We start from the raw sequence: 16,035 nt of genomic DNA on the forward strand, positions 1-16,035 counted from the left end.
CCCCCTTGCAGGATTTGCTGTTTGCTGGGTCCACTGAACAGGCAAGAGGCATTTCCCTCTTTTTCTTATCTTTCTTTCCTTCCCACTGTGCCCTTCCTCTCAGAATTACAGGCCGCCGGCAGGCACCACGGGAGCTGCTGGGGATGAGAGGAGAAAAACCAGACAGGGTCTCCACCGCAAGCTGCACTCGAGAGATGGACACGCGCCACCCGCACACACAGACGGCGGTGTGGGGTGAGGGAAGGCTGAGGTGCCAACCCGGGCAGGCGGCCCAGAGAAGACCTCCTCGCAGGAGGCACTGAGTCCAAAGACGGAAAGCATGGAGAGGCCCAGGCCCCCCGGGCACTCGGCAAAGGCCCTGAGACCATGGGGAAAACGGGGGCCACGCAGGGCCGCCGAAGAGGGGGCTCGCCGTTGTCACTTGCCTTAGTCATCAGAGCAAGGAGATGCACCGAAAGGCTGGCGGCAAGGGCGACAGGTGAGCGTGCGGAGGCTCGGTGGCCTGGGGCCGGGTGTGAGAAGCCAAGGGAAGAGACCAGGAGGTGACCAGAGGGGTCAGAGGCAGTAGCGCTGCTCCGGATCTGACCCGCATGCAGGGGGTTCACACAGAGATCCCCACGTTCTCTAGCGTGGCTTTGTCTCGCCTCTGATCTCATGTTTGGCCAATCTTTTACAGAATAACTGGCTCAATGAGATTGAGAGAATTTTCACAGTGGGCAAGATTCCAGGTGTGCCTTCAGCTAATTAAGTGATACGAGGGAGGTTGTAAATGCCACATAAAAATTGGCAGGCAAGCTGCTCCTAATGATGAGAATATTGCTTTACAGGAGGTGCAGCTGCAGCTTCTTGACGCCCGTCTTGGAGCGGACCGGTTCCACGTTTTCAAGGTTGTTCCTGATGCGACAAGCTCAAGGGTGCTGAAAAGCTGACCGCTTGACCGCACTTCCCACTCCCGGGCCCAGGATACTCACAGGTGCGGTGAAGGCCGGCAGAAAGAGCCACCAGCACTGTCACCGCCACGTGCTCCCGTGTGTTCACGTCTGACCCCGTGTCGATGCTGGACACTCACCGCCTGGCGTGGTCCTCACACAGCACTGTGAGGCTCCCGTGCCCGTTTGGGAAGCCAGGGGACTAGGCAGAGAGTCGCCGAGTCACTTGTCCCAGGGCAGACAGAAGAGGCTCAATCCCGGCTCAACCCCTGTGTGGCCCTCCCTTGGGCGGCACCTAAGAACCAGAGGCCCTAGAGCACCAGTGAGGACGGGAGCCCTTCGCAGTTACCGAACAGCCACTGGACAGGCGACGGTGGCAATCGGAACAAGTGACAGGGCAAAGGCTTCAGAAAGGAAAAATGCCCCGAGTAGGGCTGTGCAAAACCTCCAGTTTGAACGTTAGTGCTAAAATCCGTGGCAATTCAGATGAGAAGACTCTGGCAGGCACCTCCACACGAGGACGTCTACTTGGTGTAGAGAAAACACTGGATCTAGAACTCCGGGGGGACAGATGCTCTGCGGTGCCCGGGTGCCGGGGGTTCTGACCCGAGGCCAGGACCCAGGGGAGCCAGCCCCATGTACCCTCCTGTCACTGACCACGGCCCGCCGAGCACAGGCCCAGCACACCCAGACCCAGTAGTTAAGGGTTAAGAGATCCTTCATTTTAGATGGTTTACCTGTTTGGTAAGAGCAGGAACTTCGTGGTCACACTTTGACCGGGCTGGCTTGAGCACATGTGTATGGTGCATCTGGGAGGCTCAGTCAGTTGAGCAACTGACTTCGGCTCAGGTCATGATCTTGTGGTTCGTGAGCTCGAGCCCCACATCGGGCTCTCTGCTGTCTGTGCGGAGCCTGCTTCAGATCCTCTGTCCCCACCCCCCCCCCCGCCCCTCCCACACTGGCACGCTCTCAAAAATAAGCAAACATTTAAGTGAAAGAGAAAAAGGAAATGTGCATAAACAAAACTGCATTTCTTTTAAGAACAGCCAACAACTTGGGCTGTTGTTGCTCTACTAATTCTAAAAGGAGGGAGCCGAGAACAGAGGAGCATAGTTATTGGATTACTGATAAAGGCGACGTCCAAGATGTTTCTAGGCACGAAGGAAAACATCAGAAAGACACAGGTGGCATAAGCCAGGGGTAGACAAGTCTCGGGTAGCTACAAATTACATCGTTGGGGCAGAGCAGTGCTTTCATGATCACAGCACAGAATTCACGAGATAGTTGGTTAAAAACAGCAGACTCGCTCTCTCGTACTGTCGCGGTAGCACTGACACCGTAATGCATTGTATTCTTGAACCACTCTCCACAGCGTGTAAGGGAGGTGAGGAACTCGCAGCCCCGCACGGCGGGCCTGCTCACTACTCGTGTGTGTCACTGCCTAGACAGACAGACGCCCTGGCCGACAACACCACTCTGCCCTCCCGAAGCAGACGGTACCGGGTCCCCCCGTCTCCTGGGAAGATGGAAATTTTGGAAGGTATGTTATCTTTGCTTCTCAGGAACCGCGGAATCTACCGAGCTTCAAAATCAGAACCGCGTTTCACAGAAGGAAAATGCTGTGTTTGTGATGGATGTTGCTAAGGGGCCATTCAATATTTTACCAACAGCACCGACTCCCTGTGTGCACGTCTGTGTCGGTGTTTGGGGTGGGGGGTGGGGGGCTGTCTTGGCAGGTCTGTGTGTCGGTGTCAGAGGAGTTTTGTAACTACGACTGCATCTGTGTGCAGGGGAGAAGCATTTTGTGTTCCCTTTCAGAACTAAGGACTGAAAAGCGGATACAGACCTGGTGATAAAGATCTCATTTGGGGAATGTTATCCTTTTTTTGTCTCAACAGTGGTCAAGTAAAGGAATAAAGGCATACGGATGAGATAAAACTTCCCTTTGTCACTGCGTGGAAACCATCTCCTTAGCTAACCTGCCCTTGCTTCATGTTTTAACACCCAGACGAACCCCTTGTTTGGTGCATGACGAGGTGAGACAGGATTCTGCTCACAGTGGCATGGATTTGGTCCACAGGTATCAGAGGTCTGCACACAACGTAGAGCTACTCTAGGCAGTTAACCCCATGACACAGAATGCAGAATAATTTGGAGAATTCAGTGCTCCAAATTGGTCCACCCCAAGAAAGCAGAAGGAACCACTCCCTTTCTTGACAGATGGATTTCAGAGGAGACGCCTGAGCTCAGAACAATCACTGTGGCCACAGCATAACTCTCTGCACTCTGTGGTGTTTAACGGACTTTTCTTCCCAGTCCTCAAAAAGCAGCAACTGGCATTTGCTTGAGCCCTGACTGAGGTGCGGAAAATCTGTCCCGTCTTCTCTGCCGCTCACCCTGACCACAATTATACGGTCCGTGTGCACATTAGCTGCCAAGTCATTCTTCTTCCAGGAGTGACAAGATTTCCCCCCCCCCCCAAAAAAAAAAAAAAAAAGGTGCCTACTGTATCCTTGAGCGCCGTCTGCGTTCGCAAGGCAGGGGTGGGGTGGGAGGATGTAAGAGTGCAGCGAGAAATGCCTTCAAAAGAAGGGCATAACAACCGCAAAAGTAGCTGTAACTGAGTGGTGACATGGCCAGAACAGAGAGCGGTATTGTCACGGGCGGAGTAATCCTGTGACACACTGCTGTCACTCACCACCCGGCTCCCTGCCGCGCCAGCCAGACATCAAAGGCTGCCCCATACCATCTTACATGCTCTTTATCGGCTAATCAGCCCATTCTTCCCTAAATAAAGCCCTGTTAAATCCCCTGCTCACAGGGGTATGGTAGTCCTGGTGCCCATCTGCTAGCAGGGTCAGCCGAAGCAGGAGGCGGCGGCTTGCTCTCTCCCTAGTGGCTTCTCAAGGTAAGGACAATGCTGGCTGGCTCCGAGTCCCCCTCCCGACTGCCTCCCTGCCTTGCTGCTCTGCTTTCCAGGATCTGGGTAAGAGCTGCGGACGTCCCAGCCTGAGGAGCTGCTCTCTGGATTAACACTTGCTAATGAAGTTCCCACTCATAAAGGTAGATGAGCCGCTAACAATGAAATATCGGGACTGCATTGATTTGCGGGGATAGGAATCGGCAAGATCTGTGTTTCTCACCAGTGATCAACTGGCAGGAGTGTTCCGATCTTCTCGAAGTGCCAACGTTTTAGAGACGGAGGCAGGATGGCCTGGCTTCCAGATCACTAGGAGGTCCCCCTCAGACCTGACTGCAAGCCTCACACATTCGAAACCAAAGTGGGCACGCGGAAATACCAGCTACTTCCGACCCCAGGGCAGCAACCTGACTCTGGCGCACAGCCGTCGTACATCTGAGGCGTCTTCTACCTCCCGGGAGGACGGGCAGAGAAGTCTCTAGCCACAGCCCTGCCCAGGACAGGTAGCAGGGGCAGCGGGCAGTACCCTGAACCTCAAAACCGCCTGGAAGACACGAGAGCTGGATGTGTCTTAGCCTTGTCTGGGCACGGATCAACAGCGGCATGTGAACTGCCTGCCTGACAGAATTACTGAGGTACGGTCCTACAGGAGAGGTGTTAATACAAGAAAAAAAAATCAAGCATCTTAAAAATTCCAAAAATGGGACTAGAATTAGGCAAACTTTATCCATTACTAAGAGCCTTGTAGGTGCCACACCCTGAACAGATCAGGTTGGATGTTCCAGAATCTTAACCCATCTGGTTTCCAGATTTCTGTCCTAAGGTGATTCATCTGTGCGGCCCGTCCTAATGCTGAGTCTCAAAACAACCTTGTGAAATAGCTACAAAACACTGATTTCCTTCTCCTTGCTGTAGCTGAGGAAACTGAGGCTCTGAGAAGTAAAGCAAAGATACGGCCCAAAGCTCAGAAGCTCACATCAGAGCGGAGCTGGAACTGAAGTCCAAGTCCCCTGCATCTAAGACCAGCGATCGTTTCCCTACACCAGGCGGTCCACTCTGCCTTTTGTCACTGCATCCAGAGAACCCGGGCCCTGACAAGTGATGGTGCACGAGCAAGCAGGCATGTGGCGGGAGCTCGCAGGGAAGTGTGGCACGCCCCCAGATTCTCACAGTCAGGGCAAGTGTACTTTGACATTTGTAATTCATAAGCAAATAAAGGATGTGCCATGCAAAAGAATTGTCCAGAGCATTCAAGGATTCTCTGCTTGTTCAGTGTTTCCTTCCCACTCACATGCTGCACAAGTGGTGACGGCAGTCCGTCCCTGAGTCCCCATGCAAGCGGTCCATGGCTCCTGCAAAGGGGCTGGGTCCTCTTACAAATGTCTTTTGCTGAGGGGAATCATCTCAGGACCTCCTGGAACTGTGGAGGTGGACCCAGAGCCCAGCCTCCGACCTGCAGGGCAGCGCTCTTCACTCTCACTAGGACCTCTGGACAGTTTACCACGTGCCTTTGAGGGAGGGTGAGAGTCTCACGCTCGCACCGGCCTCTGCCCTCTGTGGGCGCTTGGCACCAGACGCACGTGTCAGCACCAAGGAGAGCGACCAGTGCAGTGAGTCCCCACGCAGCCCCTCCCACCTCCCCAGGACAGGACCAAACTGACTTCACAGAACACACCAGAAGTTTTCGTACAAGTCCTGGGGGGCTGTCCAGGGTGAACCACAGCACATCTGAAGCTCCGACTCCAGAAAGGCCCCACGTTACTCTGCTGGTGGGCAGTGGAGGCAACCCAACCAACAGGTTTGTCTTGCTGCCCCAATAAACCCCACCACCATCTGGACCCGACAGGAGACACCATTGCATTTCTGCAGGTGCCTTAAAAAAAACATTCAGATTAAGTATTTTTCCTCTCGTTCCAAGCACTCATCACACTTCGAGAGGGGCGGACACTGGTGACGATTCAGCACAAAACCCAAAGAGGGAAGTTTGCACCCATCACGCAGCAGCCTGCCCCACCACCGCCCTGCTGTTGTGTGCACAGAGCTCTCCAAACCCACCTCACTTCCAGCCATCTGTCCCAGGGCAAGCTCAACTCATCTTACCTGTTCAGGTTTCCTTTTCTTCTCTTTACAGCCGAGACACCAAGATTTTGGGGGGCATCTCTCAGCCCAAAGCTCTTAGCCACATGACCAAGGTGCAGCGATCGGACGTGGAAGATGTGCTTCAGCTCCCGGGGGTAGGTTGCATAGGCTCGAATGAAGGACTGCAGAGCTGGGAGGAAGAGGAGGGTGAGGGAGGCCGTCAGGATGGGGTCTCGAAGCGCCCGGGCCTAATGGCTGTCCTACGCACTTTATCTTGCCAGGCACCCTGAGACAGTCAGGACAGTACAACCTAAATCTATCCTGGTGTATTTTCTTTTTAATTCATCAAAAGAAAAATCTACAGGACACAAGTATCACTTGAGTAAACCCAATAGAATTTCAGATTTTACTGTGTAGTGTGCAAGAACCCTAGAGGGCAGCGGCCCTCTTTTCTCCTCACTATGGTCTTGGGGCCTTGCACGGCAGCTGGGACACGGCAGCAGGCAGCTGGTCAGTGTTTGTCATAGAAACGAAAGACAGAATGAGTGAAGAAACTAAGACATGATCAATGTGGTATTTTCTCATGAAAAATGAAATCATCAGACTTTTATATTAGGAAAAAATTTTCCTAATTCAATTTATTTTTTCAATTGCTAACACATGTAAATGTCACACAATTCAAAAGGTTCCCATGGGTTTATTGTGCTTCCCATCACGGTCTGTTACTCCTGCTATAAATGTTCACGCCACAAGCCCCGCCTCCAGGGCCCCTATCCAGAGGGGTGACTCTTCTTCCTGTACTCCTGGGATTTTAAAACCAAATTCATTCCAAAGTACCCGATATTGACTGCTAAAGGGCTTCTTACCCATTTGAAAAATGCATAAATAAGGAAACGCAGGGTGCCTGGGTGGCTCAGTCGGTTGAGCATCTGACTCTTAGTTTAGGCTCAGGTCATGATCTCACAGTTTGTGTTTGAGCCCCGTGTCGGGTTCTGTGCTGACAGTGCGAAGCCTGCTTGGGATTTTCTCTCTCTCCCTCTCTCTCTCTGCCCCTCCCCTGTGCACGCGCAAACTCTCTCTCAAAATAAACTTTAAAGAAAAAAAAAAAAAAAGGAAATGAAAAGTTTTAAAAAGGAGAAAGGCAGTTATTAAGTTTCTAAAAGAGCCCACAAAACAGTTCATTCCTTGAGAACTGCCAACAATTTAGAGATGTCCCCAGACACACCTTCGTGAAAGTTTCAGCCCTATTTTAAAGTTGAGAAAAAGGCCCCTGTTCTAGAGTCAGCACTGGCTGGAAAAAAGGCAGATGTGGTTCCCAGGAGCCCGGAGCCCTGGCTACACCTTTTCTCGGCGTTCCTCTGAGAAAAGAAAGCTGTCCCTCCACCCAGCTCCCCTCAAATACACCGCAATTCCGGTGAAAATCAAGTGTCTACCTCTCCTCACTCCAACAGGGCAGGAGGGGACGGCTCTGAAAAGACCCCAATACCGGCTCTTCCGGCGGCCAGGCCCGAGTCCAGCACCGCGCATCTCATGGAAGAGCAGGTGCTAAATACCAGCCTCTTTCGCCCTTGCTTGTTGAGCCACTGGACTGGCAAGTTTGCCCACAGCTTAGACGTAATATCCCAGCAGCACCTGGAGATTGGCGTTTATGAACAGTAATAAAAAGTGTCATTTTAGCAGATCAGCTGCTGGAAGGATCCTGGGAATCCATCAAAGCTCTATTTACTGAGTAAAGTGAACTCCTTTTCCCAATCGATGGGAAATAATAACCAAGGCAACTTGTCTGCACCCCTCTCTGAAATCTGTGCCTGCTTCCCCTTTTTAATAACCGGGGACCAGCTTTTCCAAGGGAAATCTCTAGCACTTCAAATGGTCTGCGCTGTTCGGAGGTTCTGACACCAGGTTCCAGACATGGAGCTACACACTCGTCTCAAGAAAGCCGCTCGGCTACCGCCCAGGAGATGCTCTACACCTCTTCTCTACACCCCTTTCTTTCCAGACCCTCCATATTTACTCTCCTCTAAAAAAAAAAAAAAACAGGGCGCCTGGGTGGCTCAGTGAAGTTAAGCGTCCGACTTCGGCTCAGGTCACGATCTCGCGGTCCGTGAGTTCGAGCCCCGCGTCGGGCTCTGGGCCGACGGCTCGGAGCCTGGAGCCTGTTTCCGATGCTGTGTCTCCCTCTCTCTCTGCCCCTCCCCCGTTCATGCTCTGTCTCTCTCTGTCCCAAAAATAAATAAACGTTGAAAAAAAAAATAAAAATAAAAAAATAAAAAAAAAAACCAGACCGAAACCATGCCAAGTCAGGCCAAGCCAAAGAGTTTGCACTTTTACAATCTCAGTCCCCGGACGCTGGCCCAGGCCTCCTCATGACCACCACTGTCCCACTTAGGCAGATCAACCTCCCATTCCCGCACCAACCCGAGGAGCCAAGGAGGGACAGCCTCTGTCTCAGAGACGTGGGCGCCCAGCTAACAAGTTTTCCAAGAAACGGCAGACGTGTCTTCTCCCTCCACAAGCGCTCAGGCAGCATTTCACACTGCATATGTTTACCAACCCTGCCTGTCCTTAAGGCTGTCTCACTGGGGACAACGATACTGGGCTGTCCTCACATCCTTGAATGGACTCCCACGTTTTGATGGTTCAGAGAAGCAGGAATTTCAGGAGCAGCAGAAGCTGTGTGCAGACCCTGCCGAGGGGCGGTGTCAAGGACGGGTGGCGGAAGTGGGGGCTGGGGGACCCGGAGGAGTGGGGGGCAGAGAAAGAAGGCATTTGCTTGAGATGGCGGAAGAAGCCGTGGCCACTTACGGCACGCGCTCCGTAGTCACGGGCTCCCATCTCACAGCCGCAAGGGAGATGCATTAAGGGAAACCTATTTTAAAACACCCCACACGGACACCTCATCCTTGTTCATAAAATCAGATTTATTCTTGGACATCTGACCAAGAACAGTAGTATCTTACGGATGATACTTAGGATCAAGGAGGTAGGAAGGAGCGAGACTCTAGCCTGGGAGGGAACCTCGGCCCTGCCCCCAGAAGAACACACATCTGTACGGAGTAAAGGCACACCCGGTTGAGTACCTGCCTACCTGGGACTGCACCGAGGGAGCGGCTGATCTGTCATCGGTGGTTTCTGAGCAACGGCCCCGCAAGCCAGGCACGGCTCCTCCGCACGTGGTCCCTGCTCTTCAGGGAGACCTGAGGCTGAAGGGCCACCACAGGAAAGCCGTCTTCTGTGTGGAAAGGACCCCAGTTTCCAAAACTTTTGTTCGGGAGTCTCGAGTTCAAACCAGTTTTTTTTTAAATTTTTTTTTTAATGTTTATTTATTATTGAAAGTCAGAGACAGTCAGAGCGTGAGCAGGGGAGGGGCAGAGAGAGAGGGAGACGCTGAATCCAAAGCAGGCTCCAGGCTCCGAGCCGTCAGCACAGAGCCCGACGCGGGGCTCGAACTCACAGACCGCGAGATCGTGACCTGAGCCGAAGTCGGATGCTTAACCGCTTGAGCCACCCAGGCGCCCCAAGTTCAAACCAGTTTTTAACCACTGGGATCTCTAGCTAACAGAGGCAAGAAATGAAGGAAAAGGGGTACCTGGGTCGTTCGGTCAGTTAAGCATCTGACTTGGTTTTGGCTCAAGTCGTGATCTCATGGTTTGTGGGTTCAAGCCCTGTGTTGGGCTCTGTGCTGGCAGCACGGAGCCTACTTGGGATTCTCTCTCCCTCTCTCTCTCTCTCTCTCTCTCTCTCTCTCTGCCGCCCCTTCTGCGCATGCTGTCTCTCAAAATAAACAAATAAACTAAAAGGAAAAAAAAAGAAAGAAAGGAAAGAAATGAGGGTAAAAAGGGGCGACTGCTGCTGGAAACTGACAACAATTAAATGCTGGTTATTAACAATGACTGGGCCAGAAAATGCAACAGGAAGACAAACGCATACGTGGCCCAGTTTCCAACTACTTTTCTGCCATAAAGGCAAAAACCAGCTGCTTTGTTAATTATTCATGAGGTGGGTTCTGAAATAAAACGGAGGCAAGTCAGCAGTGGGGAATCTGCATATGCAGACGAAATGCAGAAGACAGTTTCGACTTCCGGGGTGCGGTCGCTGTCCCCTTGTGAAGCGGACACCTCTGCTGTAGCAAGTGCGTGTACGCACCCCCCCCGCCAGACCTCCAGAACTCACCATGCTAAGCACCAGGGGAGCAAAGCGTGGAGATGCCGAGATCTAGAACAGGGCACTTTCCTCCCAGACCACCACCAATCTGACGTGGCAATCAATTGGCAGAGAAGAGAAATGCAGGTTTATTTCCTTCTTGGTACCTAAACATTGCAGAGTGGCCCCGTTCAGGTACCCTTTAAAAGGAAGGCAAGTAGGGCACCCGGGTGGCTCAGTCGGTCGAGCGTCCGACTCTTGATTTCAGCCCAGGTCACGATCCCAGGGTTGTGGCATCGAGCCCCGCGTCGGACTCAGTGCTGAGCGTGGAGCCTGCTAGGGATTCTCTCTCTCTGCGCCTCCCCCCACTGGCATGTTCTGTTTCATGTCATGTTTACTAAGTAGAAATAAAAAAAATAAAAGTGATACTAGGAAAAAAAAGACAGAAAACCAGGAGCTCTGCTTGTTTCTTGGTATGAACGACTTCAGTGGTAACCACACTCTCCAAGGACGCCACGACAGCCTTACTTTGGTGACCCAGACACCTGAAGAAGGCTGTAGTCTCACTAGAGTGAGACACCTCAACCACCTCTGGCGTCAAAACCAAAGGCGAAGAGGACAGGGGGGCTTTCTTGCTTTTCATCGCAATGCGCTACGAAGCCAGAAATTCCGCGGCGCCACAGCTGGACGTGCACCACCCAGCAAGCTCACCTCGCCTGTCAACAAACGACCGATCTCCAGTTACACTGTGACAAGCCATCCGTTCCTCTCGGGAGACACGTGCCAGTACTTCACTGAAGGCAGGTTCTTAGGAAAACCCTCAGGAATTGTTGAATTCCCTTTTGGGAAATGTCAGGACAGCCTGCTGTTAGAAACCCTTCCAGCAGGACGCACGCTACCTACGGAGCAGCGGGGACGGGGCCACCGCCGGGACTTCATCTTTTCTCCTGTGTACTTCTCATTTGGTCCAGTGTGGTGGCAACAGCCAAGGGCTGCTTTCGTGATGTGCCAAGGTATACGGTAGGCACTCAAAACCGTTTGCTGACTAGCCCATTCTTGTCATCTATTTCCTGATGGCCACGACTGTCTGTAACCAGTCCCCCAGCATTCACCCTTGCCCCCCAGATTCTATTCTCACATAGGCCGTCTTTTCCGACCCCTGTAGACCATGCCACATCTCTGCTCCAAGTCCTGCAATGGCTCCCATTGCACTCAGGGGACCCCAAAGCCCTCGACAGCTTCCAAGCCTGCCTCTGCTACGCCAGCCTTCCCTTCCTTCCTGTGGACACACTGCCTCCCCCCCCCCCCCCCCCCCCCGCCCACCTCCGAGCCCTCTCTGGGAATGCCCTTTCTGTCGCAGCAGCTGGTGACCCTCAACTTGCTCATGTTGCCCTCACAGCAGGGCTCATGCTGACCTTCCACGTAAAACGCAGTCTGCCCAGACACCCCTTCACTTCTCTTACCTTTGTTTTTCCCACAGTTCTCAACACGTTTTAAAAGACTATTTTAACTATGCTCATTATCTGTGCCCCACCTAGAACATTAGAAAGGTTTTCCATCTGCTTTGATTCCTGATGTATCCCAAGCACCTAGAATGGTGCCCAGTTCAATAAGTATTTGTTAAATAAATGATTTTTTAAAAATTTCAACTGGGGCACCTGGGTGGCTCAGTGAAGTTAAGCATCCGACTTTGGCTCAGGTCACGATCTCGCGGTCCGTGAGTTCGAGCCCCGCGTCAGGCTCTGGGCTGATGGCTCAGAGCCTGGAGCCTGTTTCCGATTCTGTGTCTCCCTCTCTCTCTGCCCCTCCCCTGTTCATGCTCTGTCTCTCTCTCTCAAAAACAAACATTAAAAAAAATGTTGAAATAAAAAAAAAATCTAAATCATAAAAGGAAAAAGATGATGGTATAGAGTTTAGACACTGGCAAGACAGCCTGGCATCCTTCTCAAAACAGCGAGCAACTATCAAAAAGAAGTGAGGGGCCTCCAACGTGGACTGCACCTCATTCACACACACAAGCCCATCACCAGCCACGACGCGCGACTTCCTGCCATAGGGAACATCCAGCTGTTCTAAGGCCCCTCCCCCACGCTCTCTGTGTTATCCAGTGAAGTGCTGAGTCCCCACTAAACGCCTGGTGATCCCAGGCGCCAACTTATCCTATAAAGGGCCTGGATATTGAATGAGTACCTGAGTCTTTTGTAAATTTCCTAGGAATTGGGTTCAAGGTCTATGGCCTTTCGTCAGCACCGTTCTTTCTCCCTTTCCTTTGTACTTCCAAACAGAGACTGCTCGGGTCTGACGCCTCCAGTCCTTACCTTCATCCCTAATTTCCATCTCTACAACAGTCTCTGCTGACGCGGTCACGTCTCTTCAGTTTTCAAGGAGGAAAACGGATCCCTGAGATCCATGGGTCAAAGTTCTAGTTCTACGTAAGCCAAGATAAAGCCTCATTTGTGCAAAACGTGGGGAAGGATGAAGTGAACGTTTAATATCACTTTAAAGCCTTCCACGCCTGCGTCCAGACCCTGCAGAACGAGGCCGAAGGCTTTAGCTGGTGAGCAGAGACATCCCCGCCCCTCACCGCCCCCGCCCACCGGTTGGCCTCTCAGCACGTTGGCGGTGTGCAGGTGGAGGTGGGGACGGAGCTCCGAGGGCTTCCCATCCACAAGGACCTACGAAATCCACGCACCTTTCTTTGCCCAGGAGACCCGCCTCTCACTGGAGTGCACGTAATCTTCAAATACCGTCTGCAAGACCGTGGCTCGCCGTCGGATTTCCTGGGGGCCAGCGGCACGGGATTTCTGGGAGGGTGGCGGAAGGATTAAAGAAGAGACAGAGTCAGAGTCAGGAATAATGAAGCACTTTATAATAGATTTAATAACAGTAAAATCACTCGGTAACCACCGAGGGGCCAACAAGGGTAATCCTTTCAATATTACTAGAGCAAAAACGGGAGCTATAAAGATGTTAAAGTCAAGCAAAGATGGAGACGGCTTTGTGAGGGGGCAGATCGGGTCTATTTACTTATTTACTTGTTTACTGACTGGTCCTCCTGGCCTCTTGTCACTCACGTTCAAAATGAAAGCCCACCGGAGACACTCTGGAATTTTCCGAGTCCGATTCAGGCATTTAAAACATCACGGGACGCGGACAGGTGGGTAGGTTTCACAGGACTTGGGTCTTAACGGAGGCCTTAAATCCTCCCCCTCCCTCTCACTCCTCGGGGGAACAAGGGAACAGCCTTTCAGGAGTGCCCCCCCTACCCCGCGGCCTGCCTAAAATTTAGCCTATCCTTGAACTTCAGAGCATGCTCCCTCATTCCTAGGGAGGCTGTGACTTGTGTTTCGGATCCATTCTTTCAGCCTGGGACCACCGTGCCACTGTGCTGGCTGCCAGGGACCTATCGAGGAGTGGGCCGTCCCTTCACACCAAGAAGGCCACTCAGGCCACCAAGAAGGCCTTCCAAGAAGGCCACTCGGTCTCTGCAGCTGGCCGTCCTGGTTTCAGGAGCGACATCTGTACACGCTCAAGTTCTACGGACGGAAAACGTTAATAAAATAGAAAAATGATATCCTTTTCATTCTTCAACAACCCCAGAGAAAAGATTTCCTTTCTTTTTTTTTTTTTAATTTTTTTTTTTTAACGTTTATTCATTTTTTGAGAGACAGAGAGGGACAGAGCGTGAGTGGGGGAGGAGAAGAGAGAGAGGGGGACACAGAATTCAAAGCAGGCTCCAGGCTCTGAGCTGACAGCACAGAGCCCAACGCGGGGCTCGAACTCATAAACCGTGAGATCGTGACCCGAGCCGAAGTGGACGCTCAGCCGACTGAGCCACCCAGGCGCCCCAAGATTTCCTTTCTTTATATTCCCCTAAAACTGAGTGTTTTTCGTTTCCCGTATCTTTTTTTTTTTTTTTTTTTTTTTTTTAAAGTAAGCTCTACAGCCAGTATGGGGCTCGAACTCACGATCCCGAGGTGAAGAGTCACACACTCCACCGACTGAGCCAGCCAGGCGCACCCCCCGCCCCCCATCTCCTACGTCTTAAAACAAACACGAACGTGCAACTGAGATGCCAGAGAACGAGATCCTCCAACTCAATTTGGCCGGTAGGTCTCCCGGAAGACGCGGACCGTCCCGGCGATTCTAGAAAGCCTCTGCGGTAACCACTACCCACTGCGGGCATGGGTCACCGAGAAAACAGCCGGTCTGTGCTTCCCTTCGCCCCCGCGGAGGACAGGGGCTCGCGCCTGTGTCTGGCTGACCACAGGCTGACCGTGCCTAACTGGGGCTCCCGAGTCTCCCGCCTTCAGGGCTGCTAGACGAAGAACAAAGGGGAGAGGAGAAAAAGCCTCATTCTCTGGGTCTGCGTCCGTCTCTGTATTAATGGAGACTTAACAACCTGAAAATGTTTTTAGCTTAGTCAAATCATTCCTGCTACCTGTTCGGTTGATGACAGTCTAGCTGATTTCACAGTACATGGTCCCCCTAAGGGTTTTATCCACTCAAATGTCAAGAGAAAAGTCACTCAGGAGCTGGGTTATGAAAGTGGACATTTGCTATTGTCATTAACAAGGGTGTTTTTTTTTTTACCCTCTTAACTGATGTGAAATGCAAACTTTTTTTTTTCTTTTTTTGCTGCCCTCCTTTCGTTAAGCCACCTCAGCAACGCAACTGTCACCTTCCTTGTGTGTGTGTGTTTTTTTTAATATGAATGTGAAATTAGCGAGGATGCCCTTTCCCCTGGCGGACAGAATCCTCTGTTATTAAAAAGTAAAGCACTTTAATAATGAAAACTTTTTCCTCTTTTTCCTGTGTTTTAACTGTTTAAAATTAATGAGAAGGGCAGAATGGTTGTCAAAGCGATATTGAAAGCCGGGCAGCCAGGCCCGAATAAGCACAAAAATCCCTCTAGAGTGTTAGATAAACAGAGCTCCAGCCCGCTCGAATCCCTCTGTTGGTTATTGTATACACTCTGTAACAGCTCTCAGAATAGATCTGAGAGCCAGGGAGGCAGAGAGGTTTCAGAATTCCAATAAAGGCCTCAAATTAAAGACAGCCTGGTGCGAATTCCAGGAGAAAATTAAAGAGACCTCAAGCTTAAGTGACAGGTGACTTACTTCTGTGTCACAACTGTCAGGGGATTTAGTGATAATATGGCAATATATTACAAAGGGCTTTTCTTATTCCCCCTTTAGGTTTCAAAATGAGGCATCTTTTCTTCCCAACCAAAAAAAAAAAAAAAAATACATACACACACATAGATAATGTGTGTACAAGTGAAATAGGTGGAGAAAAGGCAATAAGACTAGGTTCACACGTTTGAAATGATGAGGTCAGTTTCAGTAAAATGTAAGGAAAAGTTAATGGCAGAAAACATAATACACTCAGGAAAAAGCACGTCTTCCTCTCCCTACCCCCTCCACTTCCAGAAATACTTTATTTTAAAATTACCCCTCTTGAGAATGAGGTGTTTTTCAGTTGTCTTCTGGGGAGGACGGTCTAAATTTAAACTGAAGGCAGGGGCAGAGTTGTGTGCACGCCAGCGTCTCAGCCCCGACAGGTGAAACACTCCCGTAATGAGAGCGGGTCAAAGCCCGGAGGCACACCCACCCCTCAAAGACACACAGACGCAGTGCTGGTTAACGAAGCTAACCTGGGACTAGCAGGCCGGGGCTAGTTTAGGAAAACACGTCTCCAACGGCCCACACTCAGCATTCCCTGGTCCGTAAAGCCCTACCGACCCTGGAGAGAACAGCCGAGTGCAAGGACTGAGCACTAGGACGGAGGGAGGGGGCTGCTGATCTCATTTGAATACCTGACCCTGCACCAGTCTCTTGCTAAGGTCCGTTTACAGGCATATTTCAGAGGACAAAAAAAACGAAAAACAAAAAACAAAACCTCGTAGAAAAAGCATGTTTGGGTGTGCACATACTTTGAAGATGAAAATTTCATGCCTATCGA

General features: G+C 51.4%; 1 protein-coding gene across 1 annotated transcript in view; it reads right to left on the reverse strand.

The window, feature by feature from the left end:
- Positions 1-16,035, reverse strand: part of DDX31 (DEAD-box helicase 31) — a 72,967-nt gene that overhangs the window by 11,320 nt on the left and 45,612 nt on the right. The window contains exons 18-19 of the mRNA XM_030292864.1: positions 12,764-12,875; positions 5,950-6,118 (exon numbers count right to left, since the gene is read on the reverse strand). Of these exons, the coding sequence (XP_030148724.1) occupies positions 5,950-6,118; positions 12,764-12,875 (281 nt within the window). The remainder of the gene's footprint in view (positions 1-5,949; positions 6,119-12,763; positions 12,876-16,035) is intronic.

This window comes from Lynx canadensis, chromosome D4 (genome assembly GCF_007474595.2).
Source record: "Lynx canadensis isolate LIC74 chromosome D4, mLynCan4.pri.v2, whole genome shotgun sequence".
Lineage (NCBI taxonomy): Eukaryota > Metazoa > Chordata > Mammalia > Carnivora > Felidae > Lynx > Lynx canadensis.